The sequence below is a fragment of the Pungitius pungitius genome, chromosome 21 (genome assembly GCF_949316345.1).
Source record: "Pungitius pungitius chromosome 21, fPunPun2.1, whole genome shotgun sequence".
In the NCBI taxonomy this organism is placed as follows: Eukaryota; Metazoa; Chordata; class Actinopteri; order Perciformes; family Gasterosteidae; genus Pungitius; species Pungitius pungitius.
Genome location: NC_084920.1, coordinates 3,367,377 through 3,394,887, shown reverse-complemented (window position 1 = coordinate 3,394,887; position 27,511 = coordinate 3,367,377). Strand labels below are relative to the sequence as shown.

General features: G+C 45.8%; 1 protein-coding gene across 1 annotated transcript; it reads left to right on the top strand.

Annotated features, from left to right (window-relative positions):
- The first annotated feature begins 238 nt into the window (after positions 1 to 238).
- Positions 239 to 18,148, top strand: ngfrb (nerve growth factor receptor b). Its single transcript, XM_037463327.2, has 6 exons — positions 239 to 556; positions 3,020 to 3,161; positions 6,177 to 6,533; positions 13,901 to 14,138; positions 14,908 to 15,068; positions 15,564 to 18,148. The coding sequence occupies exons 1-6, from the start codon at positions 509 to 511 to the stop codon at positions 15,890 to 15,892; spliced, it is 1,275 nt and encodes a 424-aa protein (XP_037319224.1). The 5' UTR covers positions 239 to 508; the 3' UTR covers positions 15,893 to 18,148.
- Positions 18,149 to 27,511: the final 9,363 nt, after the last annotated feature.

The window sequence follows — 27,511 nt, the reverse complement described above, 5'->3', positions numbered from 1 at the left end:
ACGTTGGTTTTGTTTGTGAATTTATTCAATGGGCTCGACACCTTCGGTGCATCACCTGCCAAATGGACACAAGACTTAGTCTTGGTCAGGTGATCAACGTTATTTGGTGGTGGTGGTGCACCGAGAACCTCTCTCCCTGCACCACGAGAGTTGTTAAATGGGAGAGCGGGTGCGCGCGCGCGGTGGGCGTGGAGAGAGAAGAGGTGGCTCCTCCCCTTCAGCTGTGGCGCTGAAGCGCGTCAGTCCCGGGAACCCAGTCGGCGAAAGGCGCACCGGAGCCCAACATCCGACGGGTTCATGTCAGCGACCTTCTTCTTCTTCTTTTTTTTCTTCTCCTTCTTCTTCTGTTCTTTCGCCTCTGGACCGAGTGATTTAAGACACCTGGGATAGTTTTCGTGAACTCAAAGGAAGCGCAGCGATGAGAGCCCAGCAGTTCATCTCCCACCGAAGTGACTGAGACCCAAATCTCGCCGCGTCGCATCCAATCCGATTGAAGCCTCCCGCGAGGATGACGCGCAGGATGAATTACGCTCTCGCGCTGGTGTTACTTGGAGTGGTGAGTTACGTGTGCCATGAACTTGACTTTACTTATTTCACCTGCCCTCGTTCAGACCTCCGTGCTCACTGACTTAATACCGTTTCCGTGTGAATAAATGTCTCCGGTGAGTCTCTGAGGTCGCGTCACCTGTCCCGTCTCCAGCAGCGCGTGTTGGATCTGCAGCTCCAGCCTTCTCAGTTACATTTGGCCCCGCAAGACGGAAGGACAATAACGGTGTCACTTCGGCCTCTCACCAATTTTTTTAAAAAAAAAAATAGGTTGACAGCTGACACCCGCCCCCCTCCATCAGCAGAAATCAACAATTCAAGCTTTCTGGAGAGCCCTGTCTTATGATCTGCCCAATTGATCTCCACCTCCCTTGAGGCAAGGAACTTCAGGACACGGTCAGTCAGGGCCCCCCAGCTCTAGTCACCTAGTCATGGTCCCAGTCAAGGAACAGCCTGCACCACTGACAGCTGCTGCTTCCACTGATGGGTATGCACGCTGCGCTGGCTCCAGGCGCTGGCTCTAGGCGCTGGCTCTAGGCGCATGCAATATTGATGCGACCCGAACCACCTCCCCGCCTACCCTTCGGTCACCTCGCTGACCCCCCCCCCCCCCCCCCCCTCCCTCTCCTCATCCCCGCCCGCCTGCCCGTCCCCTTGTCTCCCTTCAGACGAGATGCTGATTTGGGCTTTGTTTTAGACCGTTTGACCTGTGAACCCTGGTTTGGGTTCCGCGGATTTACACGCGGCCTCCTGTGTTACGAGGCCGCCGCAGTGGACCTCTAATGGCTTAACCAGCGGCAGGCAGCGGAAGTCCGGGAGGTCAAGTGCCTCCAACGGAAAGAAATCGACGGCGGCATTAGTAGGACTGGTTTGAAGTGTCCAGGTACTTCTGATTGTCGGTTGTCGAACTCGCTCGTTCGCTTTGGCCTCGGGGGGAGGGGGGGGGGGGGATCAGCTCACATTTAAAAAGCTTTTTTTCCGGAAAAGTCAAGCTGCGACTCGAAAATGCGTCCGTCTCTTTCTTTCCAAGAACTATTTACTCAAATCGCATTGCCCTCTGATTCACCTGTGTTGTCCTCTCAGTGCATCAGCCGTTAGTGATGCACTTTAATGCATCGGTTTGAGGACATTGGTGTCGAACCTGCACGCGCAGCTAGGAGAGGGTCAGAGAAACACTAAGTAGAAGCCAAACACTGGAACCTGAATGCTTTGGAAAAAGCGTCAGACACAAAGAGCTGTGCGTGAGAAGCGTGTACGATGGCAGTTTTGCTTCATTTCATGAATGAGCGCTTGTTGCGTAAGGTGTGTGTGTGTGTGTGCGTGTGTGTGTGTGTGTGTGTGTTTGTGAGGTCGGTTGAAATGAAGAGAAAAGGGAAGTTCTGAAGCCAGACAAATACAAAGTTGTTTTTTTGCAACAGTATCCGCAAAACAAGATCAACGACATTTCCCAAAAGTCTTCCTGTGGTTAAAATATTATCAGGCACGTGACATCCTCAAGCCAAAGATACATGTAGAGTGTGGTTAACTGAGTACCACAGATCTGAAGGTCAGTGGGCTGTGACATCATCAAGGTCTGCAGATGGATGTGACAGCTAACTTAACGAGGGCCTGAGGGGACACTTGATGTTTTTCACAGAGTCTTGTCGGCAGCATTCCACAAATACCTGAAAGCGATTTTATCGCGTGTGTACCTGCTTTGTGCAAACGCACCCCTCAGTGTACACACACTCATGCACGCACACAAACACGCCCTGAAAGTTTTCTGACGAGTGCCAGGCTTTAATCTCAGAGGGGCGCGGAACAACCGCTCAAATCAGACTCCGAGGACAACGCTGTGACGTCGACGCTTAGGATCCCACGTTGAGCGCCTTTCGGGAGGCGTAAGCGAGAAAAGAGACTGGAAGACACGGGGTCATTTCGCCTGCGTGATCCGGAGGTGTTTAGGTGTGGGAGGGACTTTTGAAGTGCAACTGTTAAATGTAAACTGTTAAATGTTGCATTTAGAAACAGCTAAACAACGTGTCTCTGCAAGCTTAAATCAAATCCTTGTGTCATTTGTACTTCAATCGCCTCAATAACAAAAAGGGATCCGATATTTCACAAGAACATACCAAAAAAAGAAAAGAAACTCAGAACAATGGACGATTTCACGATGCTGAAATCTGCATTTCATTAGTCATCTTTCACCCCCTTCGATTAACTTGCAGTCATGACAACCCACGCTGGGAATTGCTGGTTCAATGGTTCCAAAATAAATCTATGGGAATACCAAATGATTGAAGGCAAAGTCTTACTTTGGATTGTGAAATACGGAGGATGTTTTTTTCTCCTCCGGGGCTCTGGGAACTACACTCACGTTACACATCACGATGCACTTTTTGGTGTGAATGTCCTGCTGATCTCATAGCCGTCGCCCAATGTAAATGTTGCGTTGCTTCTCCCGCATTGAACAATGCCTCTTGCTGGTTTTCAGGTTCACGCCGCGGCCAAAAAGGAGGATTGTTTGTCGGGTCGTTACACAAACGGCGGAGAATGCTGCGAGCGGTGCCCGCCCGGGGAGGGCGTCATCCAGCCATGTGGCGTCTCCCAGACCGTCTGCGCCCCCTGTCTCGACAGTCAGTATCACCAAAACACACGTGCACGTGTATACGGTTTCCGAAATCTAAATACGATGCTGCAATCCATTGCTAACTCAGAAGTTGGTAATTCCAGTCCAAATGCGTCCCAGCTGGACACCCGCAGCTAACAGATGTTAGCATTGCCAAAGGGCTAAAGTTCACAAGGCGCTACAGAAGAAAGGGCCAAAGGACACACCACTTTTTTTTTTTTAAATTAGCCAATATCGCAGACCTGAATCTCAGACTTTTACAGTTGCATGCTGGGAAAAAAGACTAGATGCCAGACCACACTGTGTTCAAGCATAACTGCCCTCTCCGCGGCCCTCACCATGTAGGGAGAGAAGCCGTAGGACTTTATGAGGACAACGATGTTAAGAGGATACAAGAGCGGGACCAGCTCCAAATGTTGTTTCAGGGGGAGATATTTAAAGCAGACAAGTTATGTCAGTGTTTAAGATGGCGAGTGTATTTGGGTTGATTTTTGATTTTCTTAAATGTGAAAGACTGGTGTTTGAAGAGCTCCAAACGGTATTTAAGGAGGTTCAGTACATTTCTGGTGTACTGCAGCAGGGGGGGGGACATTATCATGGGAGGTCAAAGGCCAGGTCGAGCCCGCAGAGGCCTGGCTTGGTCCACGCACCAGATTCCCCCGGACTACCCCGCGTTCACGTTTAGGAAGTGGTCGTGAACTTCCCCCGGGGTCAGTGAAGGAAGACAAACCCTGAGCCAAGGAGCCCCCTCAGCCAGAAAAGAAGCCAGACCCGAGGTCATGAGAGAAGTCACAGAGAAAGGGGACACGGGGAGAAGGATTTATTATTTTTTAATGGGGCTCCTCTGAGATGATTTAGGCCTTTTTAAGTGTCTCTCAGTTAAAATATTTGTAATATGTTGTTGGACTGCTCATCATCTGGTTCCAGTTGCACAAAAAAATGCACACCTCAGGCTTATGTCTGTGTGTCCGGGACTGCTGCGATAACTCTCACTCTCACAGCGCTTTTTTTTCTGCTCTGACGATGTCCAAGACACGGTGACATTTCCCTTTAAAAGTCTCATGAGGCCAGACAGGCTCTGGACTGACTTACCGAAAGCAGATGATTCCCCATCAGATAACGTCACAATGATTTTTTTTTTTTGATTGATTAGATCAGTGATGCAGGCTGAAAGGGCTAAAGTGTGCGGGCGCAGAAGCCTTTTAACATCAACTCGGTTTGAAGTCGACGGGCTATTTAGTCTCCGACCTGTCAATCTTCCATTCACTAAACCCCGCCTTAAAACGGTGTTTTTTTTAATTGTTCCGTAGCAACAGTAACTTTCCATGGCAGGTCTGTCAAGCTCAAAGAATACTCCATATTTGGCCAGGATATTTTAGAACTATTTTATAGTATTTGTAGAGTTACTGTTTATGTTTGATTAGCTTCCTACATCCACTGTGGGGTATTTACTCACTATGTGGGAGACGGTCGTGCTTCTATTTGGGAGTGTTTCTGAGGCTAGGCTAACTTTAGCATCTCCGTCCAGCTCATGCTTAACACATTGGTTCACAGACAAAGCTCAGGCTTCATTTAGTAGATAACGGAGAGTTGAACCATGCCGAGGAGTTTAGATGAATGCACAGATGGGTGGAGATGAAATAGAGCAAGTACAGCTGTACGGATGGAATGGAGACAAGATCTCAGCCAGCAGCTAATGGTCCTCACACACACACACACACACACACACACACACACACACACACACACACACTCACGTACAAACATGTCCAGAGGAACACGCACAAACACAAACCTCCCACGCGTCCAACCGACACACACCTCCCGCTGCGCAGTAGCCAGGGCAGATCAAGTCAGGGCTCCTTTTATGTTTTTTTTTTTTTTTATAACAAAGGATTAAGAAATTAAATCGAAGCGAAAGCGCTGCTGTGACATGATATGCTGAGCCAGGAAAAGACTGTCTGCCCTCCCCCCTGCTTTAACCCCCCCGCAGGCTAACGTTATTAATGTATTGACTTGCATTATTGATGCATGGCATTATGATAATGGATCTGAGAGTACTCATGAGGAGGGAGGGGGGCGGGGCTGGGGTAGTCTGAGATTGTATGTTCGTTTGAAGGGGGGTGCAGGGGATAATGGGGTGAAGGGGGAGGGGGGGGGGTTGACAGCGTACGACTGGATTGGTGGCTGGACTGGAGGATGGTTTGTTCCCCTCAATGAGGACATAATTAAACTAAATTGTAAAGGACCCACATTGGACCAGCAATTTTGGACGGATTCGTCTCAAATGACGACGTGCTTTCTTTGTCTCTGAGTCTGTTCTCGTCTCAGGTTTAATCTCTGCATCATCAGAGCGTTGGCCGTGGTGACGCAGACCAAAACTTGATACGCCATGTCACACAACCCCCCCGTGTCCTAACACACACAGTCTGCTGTTGTTTTTTTTAGCTGAGTTGAGCTGTATGTTAATATGTACTTGAAATGGTCCTGTACCAGTTTCAAAAATGGCAATGCAATGTAAAAAAAAAAAGGTTTGCAGATAATTATACTCTCTCTCTGTCTCTCTCTCTCTCTCTCTCTCTCTCTCTCTCACACACACACACACACACACACACACACACAATCTGCTCTTACAAATAGGCCTGTTGCATAATTTAGTGTGTTTCCCAGTTCTCTATCCAGCCGAAATACAATTCCATAAAACATTCAATATCGATTGCATTCCCTGCACATATAACTGTCAGGTATACAAAGCGTTTATGAAACGTATGTGAGTTATTTTCCACTCGGTCCACAGTCCACTCGGTTTTGGGCCTTAGAGATAGAATATATATATATATTTTTTTCCTAAAAAATATTTCATTTTGAAAAATGAGCGGATTCTCTCCCAGTTACATGAATTCAGAATAAGAATCGTACACTCGATGTAATGTTAGGATACGTTAGCCTTTATAGTGTGTCGGACGTCAGGCTTTCGGCAGATGAAAAGTAAATTCTCTACATTCTCTTCCTCTCATTTCAGGTGAAACCTTCTCAGAAAGCTTCAGTGCCACAGAGCGCTGTCAGCCCTGCACAGTGTGCGCGGGCCTATTTCGCATGAAGGAGCCCTGCACGGATTCCAACGACGCCTCCTGCATTTGCAACTACGACTTCTACATGAACGAGCTCTCTGGGCGGTGCGAGCGCTGCACCAAATGTCCCGAGGGCGAGGGCATGCTGCTGCCGTGCGACTCCGACCAAGACACGACGTGCGAGGAGTGCACCGGGGACAACTACTCGGACCAGGAGAGTTCTCGGGAGCCCTGCCTCCCCTGCAGCACCTGTGACGAAGAGGGCGTGTCGGAGATCTGCACCTCTGTAACCGATACAGTTTGTCAAGGTGAGACAACTTGCTCAGAGGTGCCTCAACATTCTCCTGGTTATGCTACATTATGTGTGTGTGTGTGTGTGTGTGTGTGTGTGTGTGTGTGTGTGTGTGTGCGTGTGTGTGCTGTTGACGTGGTCACACGCGTGGTCGGCTTGTACACCACAATGTGTGGACCCCTGCAAAGACACAAGCAGGTGGAAACGTGTGTGTTATGCAGAGTCAACAGGACGACGAGGAGATCGGAAACATTTAGACACACATAAAGTTTCAGAGAGTTAAATGGACTCTGTGAGATTCAATAACTTAACTCTGAGCTGGTGTTTATATGGTCCCAATTTTGTGTTAACAATTTAACTCCAAATAATAATAATAAAAGCAGCTTGTATTGCATTTTTAACACATTTTTGCCCAGGGAACAATTCGGGGTTAGGTGTATTGCTCAGGGACACTTTGACATGGGAAAGCCAGGGTTCGAACCAACAACCTTGTGGTCCCTGACACACTCTCTCCTATCCATGCACCATAGTAAATAGTAACCTATCAAAGAGTTAATTTAACTCTATTTGGTGTTGCAAATGAATCTGATCTTGACACTGGATAATGACTCCAACTCTTTCGTACAACTGATTCTGTAAGAGTTGAATCAACCGGCTCTTAGATATCCTCATCACCTTTACAATATTGTCCTTTTTAAAAGTTCAACATGTTCAACTTTGGTGACACCAAACCTTCTGCAATGCAGACTTAAAATCCCTCAAAAATGTATCCATTCTTTTGACAAGACACTTTATTTACTGGACACCAGCCTCCTCACAGTGCGACATTATAGGCCTCGTTGGCCCATCGACCCAAATGCCAGGCTTTAAGCCCGCCTCATTGTCTTTGAGGACTCATCCCAACCTCTCACACAAAGGCCATACTCATGTCTCCGAGCGGAGCACTGGATTTCTTTTATACCATTGCGCCCTGTGGGTATCACACTCCCCAAAAACCCAAATTCCTGCAGTCTCAGCTCACTCCAATGACCTGATGCCTCACAGTTCGAATCATTGCTTGTGTGGAATGACATTGAAAGGAGCGCGTTGATGCAGTTGAAGGATGTTATCATCACAGCGGTGGGAGACGCAGTGAGTGGCAGGCTGAAGGGAGGCCTTTGTGCCTCTCCCACGGCCCCGTTTGGCCTGTGACGGCTTGCAGTTTAGCCCACGAGGCTAATTGAAGGAGCTACTAATGAGCAAAACAGACCCAGATATCATCTTGTGGCTTTCTCTTCCTTTGTGGGGTGTTTAAACGCTCCGCTTCTGCTTTAGGAACTCAAATCGCATGGGAGGGTTTGTGTTATTTAAAGGCTCCACGCTCATGATCTTGAGAATATTAATGAAAGTTGGCTGCTTGAGCTTGGCAGCCGCTGTACAGATTAAACACGTACAGATTTTAGAAGCTTGATTTTTGGCAGGATGAAGACTCCAAATATATTACTTCAACGACAAACAATCCAGCTGCTGCAGATGTCGATCCATTTGAAAAGAAATGTATAAACTGTAGTGAACTGAATCATTATTGGAGTAGAATGCTTTTACGAAACCTTTTGCCTTCGCACATTAACACCTGCCCGGATTTTTTTAAGAACTAGGATAAAGTAAATAAACAAATAAACAGCTGGAAAATGTTTAATGTATCTTTAGTGTAGTTTGATTCAGCTTGCGATTTGAAAGAGAACTGTGTCCTACGCAGAGATGATTCATCCAAGATCAAGATATAAGATATAAGGAACCAGGGCTCCAACACAAGATCATCTATTAGCGAACCAACCCGGTGCCGTTCATCATGAATTTACCGTTATTCCAGGCACCGCGACCCCGCTCGTTGTGTATCGGCTTCATCGCGTGCTATTCTTCACTCTAACCCAATCATGTGCTCTTTATTTCTAATGTAATCTTTTTACCGGAGCGTCGAGGCGTTATCAGCACTCACCAATCGGCAGCGCTGCCAGACGTCCGTATCCATTAGGCGGCTCGGGCCCCCCCCCCCCCGAAGGCTCGACGCGGCCCGGGGCGGAGGAGGGAGACGGAGGACAAGGCCACTGACTGTTCAAAGACACGTTGTAACTTGAAACAACGGAGCGGTACACTGCAGGTTGCGTTGAGAGGGAAACGTGGATTTACCGCGTCCATCGTTCGGAGCGAATCGAACCCTCTATGTAAATGTGTTAAGTGCTGTGCTATCCAATTTCCTCCCCCACTCCAACATGGTTTAGTGTGTTTTTTTTGTCCACTCATAGGTGGGAAAACAAACTCTTCATCTCTCCGATGGTAAAACATGCTCCAGACCGACAACACTTTGTTAAACTAGACCCACAGAGTCGAGGGTCAAGGCAAGATGCTTATCTGAGGAAGGGTGATATGCCTTCTATTGCTTGGGAAGGTCAGAGGTTGAAAGGTCATGTGAGGCTTGAATGTGCAGAGGCGACTGAGATCAGGAAATATGAGTTACCCCCCCCCCCCTGGGTATGCATGAAATGAACAGCATAACCCTCCCCATCCCTTCGAGGGTCAACACAACATGTGAACACAAGTAGGGTTGATGAGCTCCCTCGTTAGTCGCCCCCCCCAAAGCGACATCTACCGCGTTGTCGTAGATCGCCATAGACAAACTCATGACACCAATTTCAAATTTCCCCCTGTAAAAACGGAATTTGCAGCAATATATCAACCTCACAATTATTATCCTTCATGAAAGTTATGTTTAGGCTATAGTTGCAGTTTATGAGGCCCAGCCTGTGTATTACATTTGACAGAAAACAACAATCTTTCACCAACCTCAAGCAAAGAACTGATGAACTAAACCACGTCCAGCACTCTGGACTAGAAACCCAGCTTCTTGCATCACAATCTTGAACTTTATACCTTTGGCGGGTTCATGAATGTGCTGAAACACTTAAGTCACTCATACTTCACAAATACCAATATCAAGGAGACCGGTATGACCAGTCTGTATATGAGACCTCTGTGTTATTACAACGAATGACCCTCAATCCCAAAGAGAGATTATATCACAACAGAAAGACAATGTTTGAGCTCAATAAGCAACGCCTGCAGGAGCTCCACTGAGGAGCCACTGGCTGCTCTCATTGGCCCCGAGGCTCGTGGGAAACAAGAGGTTTTCACTTCTTCTACTGATTGTGCCCAGGATGACTGCGCAGATGTGGGTTTGACCCATCACCCAGAAGCCTGGGCTTCCACTGGCAGCAGGGCGACAGGTTGTGGTTTGCAGCACGCGTGCAATTATCATTCATGCGCATACACGCACCTTTAAACCATCACTTAGAAGTGAGTCACAAAGCACACAGGAAAGGGGCCGCGTGGATGCAGACAGGCACTGACGCTCCTATGCTACCAATAAAGCTGCTTATTGATTGTTACATATTGAAGGAGGCAGGGCTGCGTTGAAGAGGAAACGGGGGGGGGGGGGGTGGGGGTTATAGGACCAAGTGCATTTGGCTATTGAATTGAAGGGAGTCGTTTCCTTCCTGAGCTCGGTTGACCCCCCCGGCGATCGACCCGGCTGACCTTCAGAAATAAGAAAGTGTGATCTGTGAACTGGCCCCATGCACGGCACTGAGGGTCAGGGTCAGTTCAGCTGAACCAAGACAGAAAGAGGGGGGGGAGAGAGAGAAGGGGGGGGGCAAGGAGGTGCTGGGGCTTTCTTTCTTTCAACAGAAATGAAATGAAATGAGCCAACGTTAGCTGCTGTTGCTCATTTTTTTAATAACGGGTCCTCGATTTGCAACAGAACAAAAAGAAGCAAACTTTTGAGTCTTTCGGCGAACGATGACCGTCTCCCACATATTGAATCAGCTTTTTGCCTCTTGTATTAAATCCAGATGGTTGGAATTAGAAGTCCGGCAAAGAAAAGATAATTGTTCATTATTCACGGACGATATGTGACGATAAACAGACGCATCGTTTAATTCATTTTAGGCAAACTTGTATTCTTGATACAACATATTAAACACATGTTGTACACGTCGACCTATGGATACTTCCAATTCCGAGGTATTATTTGCCAAGCTATGACATCAATAAGTGTGAAGGCCGGACTGACCAAACAACTGCCGTTCTTTGTGTCGCACAGGCCTCCATTGTGTGGCTGCAGCTTGGTCTCCACACATCCACTGACTTATATCTCCACTGACTTCAGCTCCATGGCCGCGCCTGACCTTCTCGCGCTTTTAACCCTCTCGGCTCCCCCTTCGAGACACAACAGCAGCATTGTGACGATGAATGAAAGTTTTAAACAAGAATCGACCTCCTTGTGGCCGATGACTAAGTCTCCTGAAGATGCCGGTCATGCCAGGAATTCCCCCCTCCCCCCCTCGGCATTTCAGGGGCAAATACGAGGTGATTGGACGCGACCGGGGCCCCTCTCGGGTCCAAGGGTGACCACAACACTGGCGCTCTCGCTCGTGTCGTTTATCCTCGGACAAAGGCTCAGTTCGGGCAGTCGAGCTTTTGTCCTCGCGAGGATTTACTGTATCAGGGAATCTCCGCTTTATCGCCGCGGCATCCGAGAGGTTTTCTACCATATCGGCCGAGAAACGCATCACCGCAACGTGGCATGGGGAAGGAATTTGGAAATATTTCAGGAGACATATTATAACGTTTTTAATAAGAACAACTTTGATGTTGCCAGATTGTAAAAAAATGTAATTGACGTGTTGGCCAGGGACAAAATGAAATGCCTCATCAAACATTATCACAGTCATTAACTACTAAATATTTCCTATTCGTAATACGTGCAGTCAACTGCATGTTGCCAAATAGAGGCCAAAAAGACTCGCCAAAGAGAGCGACTTCGAACTTTATCAAGCATTTAAACAAACAGATAAGCCATGTGGAGCAAGTCCGTAGGTGAGTTCTATAACAGAGAATAACAGGAAGCACAATAGAGAGCTGCAGAAAAGAGACGGGGCAGATGCTTAGAATGAGGCCTGATCGATAAAAGCGATGCATTTACTCCTCTGCACTCTCCGGTTTCTCTGGTTGACCTCTACGAGTGCTGATCACATTCTGCCGCAGAACACACACACACGCACACGCACGCACACGTGCACACACACACGCACACAAAGGCACAGGCGTGAACACAGATTCACACAAACGTTGGTTCGTGGTTGGGTTCAACCTGGAACTTGTGGGGAGAAGAATGAGATGAGGAGAGACTATGTGTGAGAAAGAGGTAGATTTTAAATATATATATATATATATATATATATATATATATATATATATATATATCACAGCCGCGGTTCAAGTGTGATAATGACATATCATAAAACAACTTGCGTGTGCGGGAAGCCCCTCCCCCTCCTCCTGTTTCCATCCAAATCAGCTTTTGAAGTGCCGAAAAGGCAGCAACACCTGTTTGCGAGAGGTTGGAATGAGGAGCTGAACTGAGGCGTGTCAGATACGCACAAATATTCACAAAATACACACACACACACACACACCCATTGCAGGCACGTGTGAGAGCAACGAGCTGTTTCTATATAATTAATTATATAACTCTGGGAAGTACACATACTCATTTTAATCATCCACATATAAAACCTGGAAGGAAATTCCACTTATTTCACCAGTAATTACAATAAATGTTGACGGCATTTTCAAACTACAGGAGTGATCTGTGCAACTCCTGTAGTTTGAAAATGCCGTATTTTGAAAGGTTTAAATGTGGGTCCTAATTGGATGTTGTCTATATGGGATCATTATTATATTATATATTATATCATCTTATGTCATCTTGATAAGGCACCTTTGTCATAGATTTAGCACAACGCATTGATTAATATTGCAGTTTAGTAATAATTGAATTGTTTAGCAATTCCTTAATGTAGGCCTTGTGATGATTATTACATATTACATATTTAGAAAAACTATGATTTTACTTTAATTCTTTTAATCACGATGAGTGATTATTATATAGATAGTGTTGTTATATAAATACATTTATTTATATTTTAAACAATAATTGCGACCATTGTGGAAACAAGCTGAGCTCAGCAGGACATTCAATGTGAAAGGTCAAAAGGTCGTTCAATAAATGCACTCAGTGTTAACTGTCAATCACAAAGGGGCGGGGGGGGGGGGTGGAGCAAAGTGCTGAATAAAAGAAAGCACGCATGGGTGAGATGAATGGTCACCATTTATAACCATTTACAGCGAGGACGTTGTGTTTATCATCGTTAGAAGAAGATGCAACGAGAGGAAATGGAAACATCCAAGTGACCATGAGACAGAGAGGGAAACGCCTGATAGCACCAAGCAGAAGTCTCTAGTAAAGAGAGATGATTGAAGGATAAAAAGACGGGGAGGGGGCATTGTGCTGGACAAAGACGTTGTCTCTCGGTGAACGGTGTCTGGTTTCGAGTGGGTGTATGTTTATCCCTGTCTACGGGGGGTAAAAAAAGAGGATGGAAAGACATGTGATATGCCGCAGTCACAATCCTGTCTGCATGTATTTAGTGTTTCTATTGCAGTATATTTTAATTTGACCCAAAAGTACTCCTCTTGTCAGAATCACGAGTGTGACTTCTCTCACATTACCCACAATGCAACTCAACCACAGAAAGGCGGAGATGAGAATACGGGGTCACACTAGACCTGTACCCACGCCGACCGCCCTGTGAGGAGTGAGCCCCCCCGGAGGTCACGCCTCATCGGACCCCCCCCCCGAGGGTCACGGCTCATCGGACCCCCCCCGGAGGTCACGGCTCACCGGATCCCCCCCCCCCCGGCCACAGGCGTCATGATCCTGCCAGTCAAAGAAATAACCCCCGCTAAGCAATCGCAGCGCACGAAACAGGCGGCGATGAGCGCTGTGGAGCCTTCGAGCTTTTGTGAGTGCAGCCAACAAAAAGAACTCGCTAGGCGTCATTTGTCCAATTAAACTGGCCCAACGGAGGCAAGTGGTGTCGAGATCCGCAGGGCCCGTTAAAGCCGACGTGAGGATGTAGCTGTAAGTAAGTGAGAGGCGAGGATGGGCTTCCACATCCGCGGTGAGGATCGACACGTCTGCTTAGCGTTAGCGGTTCGGCACGAGAGTGGGAAGGGCTGGATGGAGATACTGGCCAATAACAACCTTAATGGCCCCCCGGGGAGGGCGGGAATTGAACAAAGGATGTAGGATGTAATGTGTGTGTGTGTGTGTGTGTGTGGAGGGCTTCTCCGGAGCTGATAATGGTGGAGCGACCTTTGGCCTGAAGGAGTTTACCTCCCAGCTTCCATTTAGAAACAAAATCTCTTCCGGCTTATTGATTTAAAAAAAATAAAAAAAATCGTTCACGCCTTTAATTGAACGCTTTTGATTTATTCTCACAGTTCCTCCATTTTACGACGACATGTTTCCAACGCCCTTTTCCGGTAACTTCACGCCCACGAATGAGGTCTACCTACCAGAGACCCCCCCATCAGAGGAGCCTAGAGACACCTCCACCACCACCACTAATGGCGATTCTAAGGAGCCGATCTACCACCTGAACAACAAACTCATCCCCATCTACTGCTCCATCCTGGCAGCCGTTGTAGTCGGCCTCGTGGCCTTCTTCATCTTCAAGAGGTGAGTAGCAGGCGAGAAGCCTTCAAAAAACTGAATTTGGAGCACGCGGGAGAAACCTTTAATGCACTCTTAACACCTTTTGATCATTATTTCAGATCATTTCTAGATTTTCTTGATAATCATATCTTTTCTTTTTAGTCTGCCGATCAAAATCAAAAGCACATTAATGAAAATGTATTGACATCCAACATGTGAAGGTTGTAGAAGGATCTGATGCTCATTACAAATACACGTGGACAACAAAATCCAATCAGTTGTAATGAAATCATCTGCTGCTGTTTTGGATGGGAGCTATATATGTATACAGTATATAAACAATATGTTTATCCTGTTGGTGTTGCAAGACTCTGAGTCACATCTCACTTCGGCTTCAAGGCACCAAGATTATAACGGCTATGGTTACTATAACACTAGATCACATGATTACTAGTACACGCATAGTGATTAACCCACAGAGCGTTATCGCCTTCCCTCCAGCTCATTTCTGGGTTTTACGTAAGGGCAACTTTCCCCGTTTTGATTCATTCTGCGTACTCTGATAAGAGTTTTTTCTGTCTGCAGCAAAAGAAAAACACGATACACCACCTCATCAGCACCAAACAGCACTTACACAAAGCTACCAACTACTTGTTGAACGCCGTGGATCCCTCATTAGCTAAAGAGACCAATATTACCCTCAGGATGAACATGATTTATGTGAATATGAATTTTGGAAGGGAACGCTAATGTCGCTACATCTAAGTGCACATGCCGATTCGTCTTCCTTCAGATGGAACAGCTGTAAGCAGAACAAGCAAGCGGCCAACAACTGCACAGCCAACCAGAACCAGACGCCGTCCCCGGAGGGAGAGAAGCTGCACAGCGACAGCGGCATTTCTGTGGACAGCCAAAGTCTGCAGGAGCAGCAGGGCCAGACTCAGGCCCAGACAGGTACGAGCTGACGGGAGCCTCCCCTTGGCCTACTCCTCTAATCATCAATCAAACTGTCGCACTCATATTGGGGTGCAAGCGCGTTTGTTTTGGCGCTGGATCCCGCGGATAATGAGTTCCCTGTGATCCGCACAACATGCGCGCTGCGTCACTGTGAGCGGACTGCGCCCTGAAATGTCGCCCTGCTGCACCGGTTGAACGTAGAAGAATTTCCCCTCAGGAACAAACTTTATCCACCTAGAATGGGACTTTTTAGAAAACTTACTTACCGCTGACAGAGCAACAGTTGCTCTGACAAACCAGTTTGAGAACAAGAGCATTAAGGACTTTCACAACCACATGCTTGCACTGATTATGGTAAAATAGGAAAAAGTGGTTCCAAGCAGGAGGAAAATGGCTTCCAGAAGTCTTCTTTTAGGGTTTTTCAAAGCTAAATATACTTAAGTAACACAAAATGAAATAATACAATGACATTTTCTTTCTTTTCTCCCGCAGTTGTCACCATGGATGAGGAGCCCTGCCTGCTCCTCCCTCTCCAAACCCGGGAGAAAGTGGAGAAGCTGCTGTTCAGCGACTGCACACACACGGAGGACAGCGACTGGTGCAACCTCGCGGGCCTCCTCGGGTACAAGGACGAGCGCATCGCCACCTTCCAGCAGGAGGAGCACCCCGTCCGGGCGCTGCTCCGCGACTGGGCGAGCAAGGACTGCGCCAGCGTCGACGCCCTGTGCGCCGCGCTGCGCAAGATCAACCGCGAGGACGTCGCCCAAAGTCTGGCGCCGAGCCCGAGCGCCACGAGGGCCGACGCCACCTCCGTAGTGTGATTCGGAGCGACCCCCTCCCCCCACCCCCGCCCCTCAGTGTTTGTCTATATACACCTCCTGCCTTTCCACACTGCTCGCGACTTTATTACCCCGTAGAAGAGCAGTGGGCCTTGCACTGAGTTATTAGTGGATAACTTGATCCCTAGCATCTTTATTTTCCAAGCGTTCATAGTCAGTTTGTCCAATATTTATAGCATTAATAAGCCACTATTGTATCTTTTCTACAAATCTATGCTACCAAACAGGAGTAAAACGCCACGAGAGACCTGAAAAGCCACATTATTTACATGTAGTTGACTGGTGTCACTAACCCTGCATACCACAGAGTCCTTGCGTCCCCGTAGTTTACCCAACAAGTCCAATAAGAGCAGTGGACTTTGCCAACGAGGTGGTCTGCAGGGGGGGGGGGGCACGGGCAGATGTGCTCTGCAGTTCGACTATGTATACAGTGCATCCACAATGCGTATATACACACACACACACACTACAGTATTTAACAATGCATGTACTATTCAAACAACGTTTACATACTTATCCATTGCAGAAGAGAGAAATAGAAAACCAGAGATGCTGCCGCCATCTAATCGGTAAGATCTCACGAGGGGACCATTCCTAGTTTAATGTCATTGTTAGTGGGCTGTGTGTCTTTAAAAGAGGAAATTACGAAGATCCATATGATTTGCCATGTGTGCCAGTGCACAGATACCAAGAAGAAATACATGTAACACACACACAAATCCAGGGTTTTCTATCATGTTTAGCTTATTTTCTCAGGGTATCGCAAACGATCGTGTTACTGCTCTAACATGACACTCATTATTGCACCCGCTACACACAGTGTGTTCATCCAAAGCATAGGCTCCTGCAACTGACAATCCAGCGAACTTAAAAGCGAATAAGAGAGGGGAAACGGGCCAGATAATAAAGAAAAGTGGTGTCTTGTTTCCTCATTGTTTGCAACAATAAGCTCCGGATAAAAGGCAAGTCAGTGGAGACATTAGTCAAAGGACCCTGGGACGATCAGACCGAGGGAAGGAGGAAAAGTCTTTGATGACTAAATAAAACCCAGGATTCTGCATTCAGCGTTAATCAGCTCGTTCAAGCATGCATCGTGTTGGTTGGAATTAGTCAAAATGTTATTGATTATATTATATGCTGCCAAATCACGACCGCTAGCCACATTTTGTTTTCTCTCTTTTTGGGGAAAGACGTTTGAAGGAGCAAATAGTCGACTTTGATACTCTTTCCTAAGCTGCCTTTGAGGTGCAGATTGTACATTGTTACTAACCACTAGCATATGAAGCCTCGTGCTGTAGTGTTACTTTAAATGAAGGTATTTTCACTTTACTCTCTAAGGATTGTTGTATTTTAATTCCTCGATAACAGCTGTAAATAATATTATGTTTCACTCGTTGTCCTATAGATTCTAGAAACGTCTCAGTTTTGCATCCCAAGTGCCTGGGAACTACTTGGTGTTTTTAGCTGTTATTTTATATTTTCTTTAGTTGTCATTTTTCAACTTGTAAATACTAGTTTTTATTTCAGTAAAAGCCCTAGAAGGCTCTGTGTGAGTGGGACATTGTTACAATATTAATGCTGTTCTAGTTGAAAGTGGTACAAAGGGCAAAGGGAGGGAAAGTGCCTTTGTGAGGATGCTTTTAAGAGATGATCCCCTGTGTAAGCCTATTATGGGATTTTGTAATAAAGACTCAACATGAATATCGAACACAAATATAGAATATCTTTCAGAGTAATCGCAACCGCAAAGCTATAATCTTCCACCCACCAAACACTACATATGTCTCTGGTTACCCGGGTTACGGGAGTCTTTGCAGATCATTTCAATATTACCTTCACTAATACTATATTTTGTTCACTGTACTTAGTCAACACTCATAGTTGTGAATTGTGACCCGAGGTGGGGTGTGTCCCTCGGACAGTATTTGTTTAGTTTAGCGTGGAGGTGGAGGTGAATATTGTCACCTCATCGCACTCGAGGTTTCCCGGGTGGATTTAAATAAAGCCCCGGGAATGTAGCTCATGGTAAAACGGGCTGGCAGGACACCGGGACTGAACTGTACAGAAGTGAGAAATACTGAATGTTCCTTGTATACTAACACTGTGCTGTACTTAATGTGAATCAGCTAAATTCCTACAACAGACAAGCAGCAACCAATAAAAAAGCTCTTGACTACACCAAACTCTGTATTTTATCCTACAGTGCACAAATAAAACATAAGATTGCGTGTACTTGTATCACTACAAACATATGCTCAGTCTTACTTATTCGTGTATTTAATCCTGGAGAACGACATTTCTGGGGCTACAAAGACATGCCCTGGATTCTTGCGTATCTGGCCCTCAGGGTGGAGAGAGCGTCTGTGCATTTTCCCTCAAGATCTGCTAAAGTCCTTCTGACATGTAATCAAAGCCAAACGGCGACGGACTGATCACCGGAAGCCACGACAGTCTCAGCCCACACGGGGCGCCGGAGAGGAAAGGGGCTCCGACAAGGGCACGGAGCCGGGTGGAGAAGTTCCCTTTTTTGCTTCATCAACCTGCCTGCATGAGTTATGGCATTGTGTTTTGGTTAATATGTCAACGGCAACACAACGATGCAATAATAACAACCTACAGCCCGTCCAAGCTATTAGACTTCCTGCGGTGAGTGATGTGGAAGGGTAATGGCGCATGAAAAGACACATGCTGGCACATCGGTGTCATGTTTGTGGCGACGTGGCCTCAAGGCAACGGTAGAGTTACAGTTGTGAAAATATTGTGGCAAACTGGTTTATTTTACTGTTGAGCAGAAAGTCTTAGGAATTAACGTGAGACTTTAGTTTAAGACTTCATTGGCCACCACAGGGGGGAATTGGGACATTAAACAGCCTGAAGAGGAAGGAAACCTAAAAAAAAGAGTTTTAAATAATTAGACAAAGATAGGTGTCAGCTGCATTTTAATAATTATTGGTTGGTATATTGTGCAGCTCGTGGTATTTGGACCGTTTTTGTATGTTTTTAAGATGTAAATAAATACCTATCTTGATGTATCTTTATATATATATAAGCCATAAAAGGAGAAAGACCTTATATTGTATCATAGAATGTAACATACATCTCAAAAATTACATTACATTAATGCCACAAAAAGGGAGCCAAACACAGCCCCTCCCGCCCCGCCCTCCCCTCCTCCAACCTGTTTCTGCTTATCCAGATATGAAGCGGCATCGACAGGTTCCCCGTAACCCGGGGTCCCGTCCTGAGCGGGAAAAAAACACATTCCCAAGATAAATGCTGCTAACCTCTAGCGAGTCGTTAGCGGAGGAATGTTTGACGCGTTAAAAGGAAACCATGTGTGTGCAGGTGAAAGAGCGTCGGCCCCCGAGTTTGACAGACAACGGTGAGTTTTGGGCTTTACGTCGTCTTCACTCCAGCTGCAGAGGCCCAACGTTTTGTGTTAACTTTGTTTTGAAGAAACACCCTGATGTAATTGTGTAAATGACACTGTATAATTTATATAATTGAGTTAAAGTAGTGAAAGAATACACAGTGATGATTTTCATGCTGTACAGTTCACAGGGCTGATCTGTAATGTGTTTTTGTCCGTTTTATGACTCGTGGTGGGGTCTCATAATAACATTATTCACTCTACAAATCACCTCTGGGGTGAAGGGAGAACGAGGGAACTGGACTCCCTCAGGACAGAAATGTCGGGTCGTGACAAGGTGAAGACCTTTTCCACACAAGAATCGAAGTAAATCAAGACGTTTTTCTCCTTGTCAGGCTGCGGAATGAGAAGAAACTAAGAATAACTGATCACGCCTTACAGAGGCACTTTGGACTTTCAACAGTTTGGGTATTTTCATAAAAGGTTCAGTAGCACTTGACCCCATCCTTCTCACCATTTTGCCTTTTGAGCCTCATTCCGTACAAGTGCAGCACGGTGTTTCTTCAAAATGCAATCATCAGATGAGGTCAAAGGTCAGGGGCACCTTCGTCTTCATGACCAGGCGGCGAGCATCTCCCCCCGAGGAGCTCGGCAGACGCTCGCCATGATGTACGACCGCCTGTCTTCGGCAAGTCTGCACGTCGTTCCGAGCGATGGAACACATGTTCTCTTTGGAGGACCTGAGATCAAAAAGATTCAAAGTAGCAAAGTCGTGTTTACGAGCGGGACAGTAGGGAAAGGTCAAAGGTCGGAGTCTCGCAATGTAATAGAGCTGGAGCAGCTGTCCTTTTCTTTTCAGTTAAAATTCCTAAATAAAACGTTGAAGGTTTTAAAATGACATCTTCCTCGTCACAAATTTAGAAACTGCTCACTTATATTGTTGAAACATCTATATATATATATATATATACTGTATGTATATATAATATCTAGAGTAACCCTTACAAAAAAAGGGTTGTGATTTTGAAGCTTGAGAAGGTTTGACGCTCCTCTCGATTTTGATTTTGAGATATTTTTAAACGTAACATAAAGGTGTGCTTTATAAGATATGTTTTGCTTTTTTTCGAAAAAGCAAGTGTCACTTGGTCACTGCTAGATACAAACATTTTCTCCTGACTGAGAAGATCCATCCTAATCTAAAAAGAAAAAGGTCCACATGGGTCGTGTTATCGGTTGACTGACACCCTCACATCAGCGAGGCCTGTGTTTACACTTGGCTGCTCAGAGGGGACCACGCAACCCTTCGCCTTTTACAAGCTGTCCGTCTATAAAAATGAAGTGGTGCGGTTTCCCACTCTGTTCTATCATTCTGCTCCTCTTTCCTCTTCCTCCCACCTGCCTCTGTTGGCCGGAAGAGAGAGCGAGGCGCCCGAACAGCAGCACTACACGCGCGCGATTAAGTGGCGAGTGATGAAATTATCTCTCTCCGGAGCGAGGGCATAGAGAGCCAGAGTGGGAACGAGGAAGAGTCCATTCTGTTTTCCTGTGGGGCCTAAGGGGAGATTCTATTAGGCGGCCCTGTTATCCAATGCCTCCTCCTGTCCTTTCCTCTCTCCTCTTTTCCTTCCGTTATTCTCTACTCTCTTCTCTCTCTGTTGTACCTCATCGGTCCACTTTTACGGTCATTGTCCTGCCACATGTTGTAAATAACACAGAACCCGCCAGGACACAGTTTGGTCGCAGCAATGCGACAGTCCACACATTCCTAAGGAACAACGTATTTGTTGACAGAGGGGCGGCAAAATGTTTGAGGCTTTAATGAGGCTCAACGACGGCGGTGCGCTTTGCAGAGTGACGCCTTTTATAGTGCGCGTTTATTCCACTTTCCACAGCGGGAAGCGACGAGGAACACAAATCACACGCCGACTCTTCAGGAGCTGGTACTCGCTGAGGCATTCCAGCCATGAGGGGAGGATTCATTGGGTTGTTTTTGTAAAACCCCAAATGTTCCTTGCCGCCACTTATGTGTTGCACATACACATCAGCTGTGGCGATAGACCACGCACACTGTTTCCTGTTGTGTTCATAACACGACTCATCAGAACGTCCCCCAGGAAGACGCCTCTATCGGCTCTTGATGACAGCGGCAAGACGCCAACCTTGCGCTGAGCCCGTTGACGCGCTTTCAATCACACATCCGGCTGAGCGTTTACACGTTCCGAGTCCTTTTGTTAGGCCGTCCCGACAGGTGAGTCACTGAACCAACAGAGCCTTCGTGTCACATCAGGAAAAAAAAAAAACAGATCAGCAGCGGACACCTCCGAAGGCTCTTGTGCACCGACGCGTACAAACACGCTGCCAGCTGCACGGTTCAAACGCCGCTCACAGAAGCCGATAGAACTTTGGCAGCACTGGACATGCTGTATATTTGAATGTTGTTTGTTGTCTAATGTCATTAGAACATTCTATTATATTACAGAGGTCGTGTTTTTGAGCACATGCTTAGACATCCATGAGGTCTCAGCTAGAGAGCAAAGCGACGTGTCTGTACCAACACTCATAAACTTTGATAATAAATACATTAAAATCAAAGAGACGACGTATCAACATCATTACCAAGAACAGAATAGAATGTCACATGTTTGGTATTGCTGGAGATAATATATATATTGGGATATGACGTTTTTGTGCTAAGCTAATCAGCTAGCGGTTTCACATTTACAGTCTTCTTCACAGTCGAGGGAAGTTGACATATTTCTCCATATGTTTAATTATTTAGAAATCTTGCCAAACCTTCTGTCCTGGGGGGCCTTCTTGGCCCTGCTGGTAATCCAAAACACGCTTGCCAACAGGACGATCCCTTCGAGTGTCTACGTGTTATCTTGAGACAGCGTACAGGAAAATGGACCTCTGTCCCTGTATTCTGCCCTTAATGAAATCGGATTATCCTCCAGAATATTCCAGGACCAGCACTGCGGTTCTGCTGCCCGTACAATGTTCAGGCTCCAGTTTCAAGCCCAGCCAGTGAATGCAGGTATAGTGTGATGATGTCACGTTGATACGGCACGGACATAAAGGAGTGATGTAACGTTGCACTGTGGTCGTGGAAGAAGACACGGTCGCAGACTGTCGTACTCCAGAAGATAATGGAGCTCTCTAGTGTGACATGGAACTTTCCCACATCTATCTCGACATCCAGGCCTGTGCAATTTGCCACTTCATCCCTGTGTTTTTCACGTCATTAAGATACCAATACCACGTTTTTTTTAACCGGATAGTATCCCAGGAATAAAGAAACCATTGTACTGGATACGCCAGAATCCTTTGTGGACGGTTATAAATGACTCTTCTGGTCTAAAGATGATCTTCTAATGATTCATGCCATCCCTAAACTGTATTGTTCAGGTATGTTCATGGTCTGTGCCGACAGACAAGAGGCCCAATCGGTCAACATTAACATTGGTGCTGGCCTGAGGCAGGATGTGTTGCAGCTCGCTTGTGAGCTTTGCAAGCTGCTGCATTGGTGAATGCCTTCCGTTTGTTTCCAAGAAAACACAAACCCCCAAAAACCTGAGTGATGCTTCATTAGCCTGGTTAAGAGTAACGTGTGCTGTAGAGATTAGAGTTATGACAACGTTAAGCTCTCCCTTTGTTGCTTAGCAGCAAATATAGTGAACTTAATCCTCAGGCAAACTAAAGGCCCCAGAACAAAGTTGGCTATAATCTTTAGTCGATTGAAGTGTGAGGCGAGCCGTGACCCAGAACCTTATTCTTCTCGGTCTAAAGTTGATGTTTTCTGGTATTTAATGACTTTTTCCGGGTATCCCCCTCTAGATGTTTTACAGTTATTAATCAATTCTTCCTTCATTGGATTAGGAGGATCCACACCACTCAACAAGCACAGTCCTATCCCACATAACCGTCATGTCCAATACTATATTTATGCATCCATGTAAAGACCTCCAAGTGACAGTGACACCCCGAGGCACACTTGTTAACCCCCGGGGGCCTCCCCTCGTATAGTCCGTGACCTCGTGGGCTCAGTTTAAGCAGGAGGGTCATCGTGTCTGTCTGGCACACAACACAACAGATACTCCGCCGTTCATCCCATTCTCTGCTCGCCATTCCCGATTTGTTCAGAGGTGTCAGGTTCAGCTACGGTATCAGCTGTCAGGGATTGGAGACGGATCAAAGTGGGGTATTGAAAAGAGTGAGATCAACACCCAGACTCCTTCCCCCCTACCCGGGAGTTGTAATGGGAGCGGCCGCTCGCTGTCGTCGAGTCCAGGACCCATCGTGGTCATAGTGGGAATTTTCTCTTCCACGCTCAGCCCGCCCTCGGCCACGTTCATCTGGCGTTATCCCCTCTGCTGCTCTGCCACGAACTATTCCTCCTCGCCCCCCCCCCCCCCCCCCCCCCCCCCAAACCAACGGAAAATTGAGTTAGGAACGATCCGCTGCCCAATTTATCTAAAATCCTCGGCAATGCAGATCTTATTTCAGTGTCTGTCCACCACAAACAGGAAGAAGAAGCCAGTCGATAAAGAGCCCGTGGGTCAATGTTGGAGGGAGTGAGGAAGTGGGGACGGCGGAGGAGGAGGAGACACAATATGGGAGAGCTGGAGGGATGTCATTATCATTTGCACAGTTCATCACTCACTTCATCAACCTCTGGCCTTTGAATTTGTGTGACAAACCTGATTAGAGCGTGCAGGCCAATTAGCTGAAAGCATTTTAAGTTAATCGGAGAGAGGAAAAATGTCGGTAATCTGGATTTACCAAAGTACTTTTCTAAAACATGAACGCGAAGCATGTTAGCTATGTGTGTATTGTTTTTACATTTTTTTTTACAAATTCAACAAATAAGATATGATTATATTATAGTATATGTATCAAGTGAAATACCTATAAAGCACTATATAAATAAAATGTATTAATATTGTTTATTATTATAAAGTAGAGCTTTAGTTGTAGGTGTTACCTCCTGTTTAAAGACTTTGTGCTAAGCTAACTTGCTATTAGTTCATTGAGATTGAGGTGTCATGAAAAGATTTAACTCTTCATAAATATTCAATATAAATCAATTTCTTTTAGGGGATTCCCAAACACAAATCGCCATATTCGTCACAAAAGTCACATAACAATTTTGTCCCCATGCATATTCATCCGTGCATTATGCGTTATTTTAAAGGGGAAAGACACAAAAATGCAAGACGCCTCGATGCTTGTAAGACATTTATGAGGCGAGTCAATGGGCTGCAGGTCTGAGGACGGGAGGAAGCCGTCATGGGTGGACAGCAGAACCAGATGGAAGCAGAAAGCCCTCTGGTCAACCTCTGATCTAATATTTCAAATGGAAGGCTGATGGAAACAGCATGTCTCGTACAATACAAATTATATGTATGTCATTTTTATCATAATAGATTCTTAGGGAATAAATAAAATAAGCATGATCCCACGGAGAGCGTAATAGTAAGTATACTTATAGAAAAAGGGCGGATTTTCTGTTAGATTTCTGCTTGAATGGAATATTTTAGAAATAGGTTGGTGTTGAGTGTCCATTCTGCTCTGGTGGACAGTAAATATGTCACATAAACATACAAAGAACACAGCATGTCATCTCAGACAAAGTGTTGACTTTTCACACCTGGTTTCTAAGTCAATTTCACGACTTCTGGGACTGCAGCTTTAGTCCTCTGACTGTCCGGCTTTCTCAGGAGTATAGAATTCGCTCGGGAAATCGAATTACTTCCGACAGCAACGGCGGATTGCCGGATGGGTCTTTATCGAGAGAGGTCCGGAAAACAAAAAACAAAAGGCCCTGTGAGCGGGAAAAGCACATAAAAGAAGAATCCTGCGAGTTTCTGCTCACACGGAAGTGTGCTAAAGTATAACTGCTATACTTTTTGTGTCCCGTTGCTTCCATGAACCATTCTCTGTAAATCACAATGAATGAACTTCCTTCAACTTACATTTTATAACCCCAAATGTACAAATTCTTCTCATTAAAAAACATACACAGGTTCTGCATTAAAACCAAGGGTCTGGAATAAGTAGACTCGCGTTGAGCTGCACGGCGGTCAGGGGTGCAGACGTGAGGGGAACACGAGGGGTCAAACGTCAGGTGGGACTGCTCCTGACCCCCCCGACACACCACTCAGGGGGGTTTCTCAGCTAATTCCATGGAGTCCACTGAGGGCCTCGGCATCTCTTAAAAGTCAACAAGCTATCAGTCATATTTCCCCCTTGCCCCCCCCCATGCAGCACCTCTTCTCTCTCTCACCATCCAAATCTTTATTCGGACGCTCTCTTTCCTGGACGTTTGCCACAGTTTACCAGCCTGTTAAATGATCCACCCGATGGCGACGGGGTTCCCCAAGAAGCCCTCCACATGCCGTTGAGTTTGACATGTGTGGGTGGGTTCACAAAGATGGGACCGAAGCTTTAGTGAATTTGGATTAAAAAAAGAAGAAGGGTGGATGAATTGGACTGAAAAGGAGAACTAAGAGTTCTACTGGGAAGAGAACTACTTTTCATAATTGGGCAATCGTTGGGACAAACGTTTCTTGTGTTCCCTCGTCTGTAAGTCCACAAGCCAACCGGGCTGTGATTTGGTACACAGTGTGGACATGAGGAGCATCTTCCTTACTCTCTCCGACAGAAAGACGTCTATGAAGACAAAATCACAGGAAATGTACGTTTGGCCTTTGGTTGTAGTCTCTACAGTTCAAAGTTGTCCTGCAGAACCTCGGCATTAGATCAACGTTTTCTCTCAACAAAGGATTTTACTTGAAGTAATTACTTGAAGCCATCAGTTCTATTGCGAACTACGTATTGTTTTACCTGTTTCACCTCGCAGTAGTGAAGCGTCAGAGGCACCGCTTCGCGCCGAACGCGGAGCGGCCAAACAGAGGGGGATGTGCCAACAGATGTGTAGATTTAAATTTACATTTAAATGTAAATGTGATTTAATTGACAGTACTGGACCAGAGAGCGTGCGTGTAGGGCCACGTGGTGTCGGACACGAGGCCCCTCTTTGTGACCAATGACATGTGGCAGGTGCGTGGCAAGTGCAGTTATGTCCACTACAAGTCTCACCCCGTGCTGCAGAGGACCAATCCAGAAGAAGACACGGCCGATATCAGCCTCCTCTCTGAGCCCAACAAAGCAGGTGGAGAACAAAAGAGAAACCTGACCTCTCACCGGCTGCTTCTTGCAAGTCCAATGAGAACTCTCGTGCAGAAATGCTTTGGATTGTGGGTATTGTCACGTTTACGTCTCGTGTATAGAACATGTGGTAACATTAAGGAGTTTGCTTTCTTAGTACTATTTCTTTCCTTATGTTTCAACAGACCTTTGAATTTTTAATGAACACATAAACATAGTGGAAGTTGACACTTTATTGAGACTTTGATTATTTTAAAAAGTATTGTATATCATTAAATACATATTTCTTGAATAAACTACATGATTATTATATTAATCTTAATTATCAAGGAAAGTCACTAACATAATATTGTTTCAAAATTATAATAAATACAAAGCCAAAAAAACTCTTAAAGAAGTGTGAATTTGATCTCACACTGCCCTCTATTGTTATAAAGAAAAACTCCTACAGCTTTATGGACAATTTATAGCACAATTGACCAAATATTTTGAAAAATCATAATTGTTTCTCTAAAAAAAGATGCATCTCATTCTCAGATTCATTATTGATCATTAAAACAATTAAACCACTCTAATTATTACACGTGTGCACACTGTAAGTTGCTTCTGACTGATATGTTGTATTTTAGTCATAGTGAAGGGGCTGTTTGAGTATTCTTTAAATGACGATGCCCGACATGGAGACACATGTTTTGACTGACATTAAATTGTTTAGAGTGTGTGTGTGATCAGATAATATTAGGTCATGGTTGCACTTCCCTGTAAGTGTTTTGCGGTTCTTTTGGATCAGGTTCTGGAGGGTCATGAAAGAATCACATGTCACTAAACAGGTCTATGCATGATAAAAAGCTGACGTTTCCACAGTCGAGTAACAGATTTTGTAACATTTCTGCCTTTGCAGTGCAACTAAAAGGGAACATAATCTAGTAAGTATACCGTAATAATGCCAAATGTAGAGGCACAAAAACCAGAGTGTAAACACAGTATGAACTAAGAGTTTCAGTAAGCTGTGGTCAGTTTTTAAATTACAGTAGAAAATTACAGTAAAACGTCGTTTTTCGACA